Source organism: Heterodontus francisci, chromosome 28 (genome assembly GCF_036365525.1).
Source record: "Heterodontus francisci isolate sHetFra1 chromosome 28, sHetFra1.hap1, whole genome shotgun sequence".
Taxonomy (NCBI): Eukaryota; Metazoa; Chordata; class Chondrichthyes; order Heterodontiformes; family Heterodontidae; genus Heterodontus; species Heterodontus francisci.
Window position 1 is genome coordinate 18,702,972 of NC_090398.1, and position 6,000 is coordinate 18,708,971.

General features: G+C 45.9%; 1 protein-coding gene across 3 annotated transcripts in view; it reads left to right on the forward strand.

Moving 5' to 3' along the window:
- Positions 1-5,769, forward strand: part of LOC137385111 (NACHT, LRR and PYD domains-containing protein 3-like) — a 168,436-nt gene extending 162,667 nt beyond the window's left edge. For 2 of the 3 annotated variants that reach the window (XM_068059892.1, XM_068059891.1), the window contains exons 11-12: positions 4,362-4,529; positions 4,705-5,769. In XM_068059892.1, the coding sequence (XP_067915993.1) occupies positions 4,362-4,529; positions 4,705-4,798 (262 nt within the window). In that variant the 3' untranslated portion in view covers positions 4,799-5,769. The remainder of the gene's footprint in view (positions 1-4,361; positions 4,530-4,704) is intronic. The other variant, XM_068059893.1, reaches the window with a different exon arrangement.
- Positions 5,770-6,000: the final 231 nt, after the last annotated feature.

Consider the following 6,000-nt stretch of genomic DNA (forward strand, 5'->3'; position numbering starts at 1 on the left):
CTTGGCCTGTAGCTTTGTATGTTATGGCGTTTCAAGTGCTCATCTGAATGCTTCTTAAATATTGAGGGTTCCTGCCTCTACCTCCCCTTCAGGCAGTGTGTTCCAGATTCCAACCACCTTCTAGGTGAAAAATGTTTCCTTACATCCCCTCTAAACCTCCTGCCCCTTACCCTAAATCTATGCCCCCTGGTTATTGACCCCTCCGCTAAGGGAAAAAGTTTCTTACTATCTACCCTATCTATGCCCCTCATAATTTTGTATACCTCAATCAGGTCCCCCCTCAGCCTTCTCCAGTCTCTCTTCATAGCTGATTTGCTCCAGCCCAGACAACATCTGGTGAATCTCCTCTGCGCATTCTCCAGTGTAATCACATCGTTCCTATAATGTGATCAGTATTCCATCTGTGGCCTAACTTGCGTTTTATACAGCTCCAACATAACCTCCCTGCTCTTATATTTTATGCCTCGACTAATAAAGGTAAGTATCTCATCTGCCTTCCAGCCACCTTATCTACCTGTGCTGCTGCCTTCAGTGATCTATGCACAAGTACACCAAGGCCCCTCTGACCCTCTGTACTTCCTAGGGTCCGACCGACAACCCATTGTATATTCTCATGCATTGTTAGTCCTCCCAAAATGCATCACCTCACACCTCTCAGCGTTAAATTCCATTTGCCACTGCTCTGCCCCAGCACATCTATATCATCCTGTAATCTCAGGCTTTCCTCCTCACTATTTACGACACCACCAATTTTTGTGTCATCTGCAAACTTACTGATCATACCTCTTAGATTGACGTCAAAATCATTAATGTACACTACAAACAGCAAGAGTCCCAGCACCGACCCCTGCGGCACACCACTGGTCACAGGCTTCCAATCGCAAAAACAACCCTTCACCATCCCCTTCTGCTTCCTGCCACTAAACCAATTTTGGATCCAGTTTGCCAATTTGCCCTGGATCCCATGGGCTCTTACCTTCTTAACCAATCTCCCATGCGGGACCTTATCAAAAGCCTTACTGAAGCCCATGTAGACTACATCAACTGCATTACCCTCATCTACACATTTAGTCAACTCCTCGAAAAATTCAATCAAGTTTGGTAGGCATGATCTCCCCCTGGCAAAGCCGAGCTGACTATCCCTGATTAATCCCTGCCTCTCCAATTGGAGATTAATCCTGTCCCTCAGAATTTTTTCCAATAGTTTCCCTACCACTAATGTTAGACTCACTGGCCTGTAATTACCTGATTTATCCCTGCTACCCTTCTTGCATAATGGTAACACATTCGCTGTCCTCCAGTCCTCTGGCACCTCTCCTGTGGACAGAGAGGATTTGAAAATTTGTGTCAGAGCCCCTGCTATCTTTTCCTTTGCCTTACATAACAGCCTGGGATACATCTCATCTGGGCCTGGGGATTTATCCACTTTTAAGCCCGTTAAAACCATTAATACCTCCTCCCTTTCAGTGCTACTTTGTTCGAGTATATCACAATCCCCCTCCCTGATCTCTACACCTACATCGTCCTTCTCCATGGTGAACACAGATGAAAAGTAATCATTTAAAACCTCACCTATGTTCTCCAGCTCCACACACAGATTGTCACTTTGGTCCCTAATGGGCCCTGCTCTTTCCTTGCTTATCCTCTTGCCCTTAATATTCTTATTAAACACCTTAGGATTTTCTTTTAACTTGCCTGCCAGTGTTTTTTCATGCCTCTTCTTCGCTCTCCTAATTATTTCTTTTAAGTACCCCCCGCCCCCACACTTCCTATACTCCTCTAGGGCCTCCGCTGTTCTGTATCTGCCGTAAGCCTACTTTTCTTTCCTTATCCAATCCTCTATATCCCTTAACATCCAGGGTTCCCTGGACTTATTGGTCCTACCCTTCACCTTTACGGGAACATGTTGGCCCTGAACTCTCACTATTTCCTTTTTGAATGACTTCCACTGGTCTGATGTAGACTTTCCTATAAGTAGCTGCTCCCAGTCCACTTTGGCCAGATCCTGTTTTATCATATTGAAATCAGCCTTCCCCCAATTCAATACCTTTATTTCTGGTCCATCTTTGTCCTTTTCCATAACTACCTTAAACCTCACAGAGTTATGGTCACTATCCCCGAAATGGTCCCCCACTGACATTTCTACCACTTGTCTGGCTTCATTCCCTAGGATTAGGTCCAGTACCACCCCCCGTACTGGCTCAAAAAGCTCTCCTGTACACATTTTAAGAATTCCGCCCCCTTTAAGCCTTTTGAACTAAGACCATCCCAGTTAATACTGAGGAAGTTGAAATCCCCTACTATTAGTCCTTTAATATTTTACACCTCTCTGAGATTTGCCTACATATCTGCTCCTCTATTTCTCCCTGACTATTTGGAGGCCTGTAGTACACTCCCAGCCAAGTGATTGCCCCCTTTTTGTTTTTAAGTTCTACCCATATGGCCTGATTTGAGGAACCTTCTAAGATATCATCCCTCCTTACTACAGTAATTGACTCCTTGATCGACAGTGCAATGCCACCTCCTGTTTTACTATACCCTGGAATATTGAGCTGCCAGTCCTGCCCTTCCCTCAACCATGTCTCTGTGATAGCAATAATATCATATTGCCATGTGTTAATCAACACCCTCAATCCATCTGCCTTACTTGTAAGACTCCTTGCATTAAAATAGATGCATTCCAGCCTTTACTTGTGCCTCAACAGGTCTATATTTGTTCTGCCTTCCAGACTGACTCAGTTTCTCTTCTATATTTGACTGAGCATCACCCCTACTGTAACTCCACTCTTTATCCCATCCCCCTGCCAAATTAGGTTAAACACCACCCCCCCTCGCCCCACCCCCACTCCCAACAGCAGCAGCAAACCTCCCTGCAAGGATGTTGGTACCGTTCCAGTTCAGGTGCAACCCATCCAACTTGTACAGGTCCCACCTACACCAGAAACAGACCCAGTGATCCAGGAAACTAAAGCCCTCCCTCCTGCATCACGTCTTCAGCCACGCATTCATCTGCTCTATCCTCGGATTCCGATACTCACCAGCACGTGGCACCGGGAGTAATTCAGAGATTACAGTCTTTGAGACCCTGCTTTTTAATCTGCTACCTAGCTCCCTAATTTCTTGTTGCAGGACCTCATCCCTCTTTCTACCTGTATTGTTGGTTCCAATGTGAACTATGACCTCTGACTGTTTACCCTCGCCCTTCAGAATGTCCTACCCTCGCCCTTCAGAATGTCCTGCAGCCATTCTGTGACATCCTTGACCCGAGCATCAGGGAGGCAACATACCATCATTGGAGTCACATTTGTGGCCACAGAAACACCTATCTGTACCCCTTACGATAGAATCCCCTATCACTGCAGCTCTCCTACTCTTTTTCCTCCCATCCTGTGCAGCCGAGCCACCCGTGGTGCCACAGACTTGTCTCTTGCTACACACCCCTGAGAAACTATCTCCTCCAACAGTATTCAAAGCGGAATATCTGTTAGAGAGGGAGATGGACCCAGGGGACTCCTGCACTACCTGCTTAATTCTTCTACTCTGCCTGGCAGTCACCCATTCCCTTTCTGCCTCAGCAGTCTTTACCTGCGGTGTGACCACCTCCCTGTACTTGCTATCCACGATGATCTCAGCCTCGCGGATGCTCCACACTGTTCCCAGCCACCGCTCCAAATCCGAAACGAGAATTTTGAGTAGCTGCAGCTGGAGACACTTCCTTCACACTGGAAGTGTTCCTGACTTCCAACATTGCACAGGAGGAGCACTCCATGTTGCCGAGCTGCCCTGCCAGGTAAATAAGGGACTTGAATCCCGCTCCGGATCCGCCTCCTCCCAGGTCCTCTTTTCGCCGCTCCGGTCTTCAGGTAGGTAAGGGCCTCGAGCCCCACTGTCTCTTTACCTAGGTCCCTCTCCAATTCAGTTCCTCACAGGTCCCCACCTGCCGCTGCTTCAGTCTTCAGGTAGGTAAGGGCCTCGAGCCCCACTGTCTCTTTACATAGGTCCCTCTCCAATTCAGTTCCTCACAGGTCCCCACCTGCCGCTGCTCCAGTCTTCAGGTAGGTAAGATTCAGGTGGTTTCAATTGAGCACATACAAAGAGACACTTATTGAAACTGTGTATGGTTGAGTGAGGAGGTGTGTGCTTGTAATGTTTAACTCTAAATATATCTACGACTGAGTAAAGATTAGCTCCAGTATTATACTTCACCAGCTGCCTTTACAGAGTAGAACAGTAAGTACCAGACTGTGTGAGATTATGTTTATAATAGGATAGTGAACATTATTATTAATATCAGTAATAGTGTTATTAATAAACCGTGGAGATTTACACTGATTCCTGTTATTTCTCTCTCTGATCCCCAGTCTACGGCGTGTCGGTCTCTCAGATTCTTGTGTCAAGGATCTCATCTCTCTTCACAGTACAAACCATTCATTGACGTTTCTGGATCTGAGATCAAACTCCTTCACAGAACAGTCTTTCCCCGCTCTCCACCATCTCATACTGAACTGTAGGAGTCTGGAGCATATCTGGTGAGTGTTTGTGTTAATGCTTAATGTAATAAATAAAATATAAATGTGATTCAGTCACTCTTATCAGTAATATCTCAGTATTTATTATTGAAATATTAATCCCAGTCTCCCTGTATTTACACTGTTGTTCAATCTCTCTATTTGCTATTTAATCCTTAATCTTAATCTGTTTCAGGTTGTTGGGAAATCAATTCAGTTCAAATGGAAAGAGGCTGCTGAAGTCGCTGCAGGATAGAAGACCCGGACTGGATGTGGTTGTAGATGTGTGAACATTTCAATTTGTAAACATTTCTGGTCTATTTTTATGAATATTTTTCACCAATTTTCTGTCCTTCCCCTTTAATTGGCCGCGCTCCAGGTTTAAATCCTATTGGCTGTTTCACTGTTTCTAGTTCGAGCTGAGCGAGTGTCATCTCCCATTGTGACATCAGAGGCCCAGCAACATGGTCACGTGACTCAGCCGCCCGGCCCCACAGCGCTGCTTCTGCAGGATATCTGGGACTGAATGTTCCCCAATGGGGCACTGGGGAAATGTACAGACAGGAAGGGTCCAGGGTGGGGCTCAGTCTGGGCTGCAGTGGGACACTGGTAATTACACTCAATATCCCTGGGTTTGGGAATTACATTATCCAGGGTTCACACTCAGTATCAGTACCCAGTGACCCTGCTGGGAAGTGAACCTGTGTGTGTTCAGGATGGAGACAGGCTCTGTTCAGCTTGGATAGATCCCACCGTCCAATAGATACCAATACCCAGTGTATGGGGTCACCCAGAGAGTATCCTATTGGGGAGGTTCCTGAAACTGGTGCACCCAGGATGGGTCAGCACTGCGAGAGGAGAAATGGGGAAAGTGCCAGTCGGGAATCCCACTGTTCTGTCTGGGTGATCGTGAGCATTTGTAGTGTTTAAGGATCCTGAACTTAATGTGTTTCTGGCACCAGCATGGGAGCAGGTACTGGTGTTACCATGGAAATTAAACATTGTGTACTTACTGTGGACTGAATTTTCAAATGGAATCACCTGAGACTGTAAACCATGAGATCGTGAAAAGGTGCAAGACCCTGTGAAACATCCTGAGGAAACTGAGGGGTCGATGAACGGACTTGTTACCTGTACTCACCTGGATTTGTATAATGACTTCCACTTGGAAATGTTTTATTAAACTTCACCTCTGTATCACTGCCTCCTGGATGATGTAACAGTACTGGTGAGAATTGTTATTGTGTGATGTTGAATTAAATGATGCATTATCTTAACAAGTACATCTCAGGACTTCTTACCAACTTCAAATTTGAGAATAGTTTCAGAGAGTTTTGGCCTTTACCAGATAAAGGTGAGTGTGGATCAAAAGCAGTTCACCTGAGGGAAATATCAGAGAGAGACAAGTCAACATCACTCTTTGAGAGGTGAGAGAGGGAAACCTGGGAATTATAGACCAGTTAGCTAAACCTCTCTTGCAGGGAAATTGCTA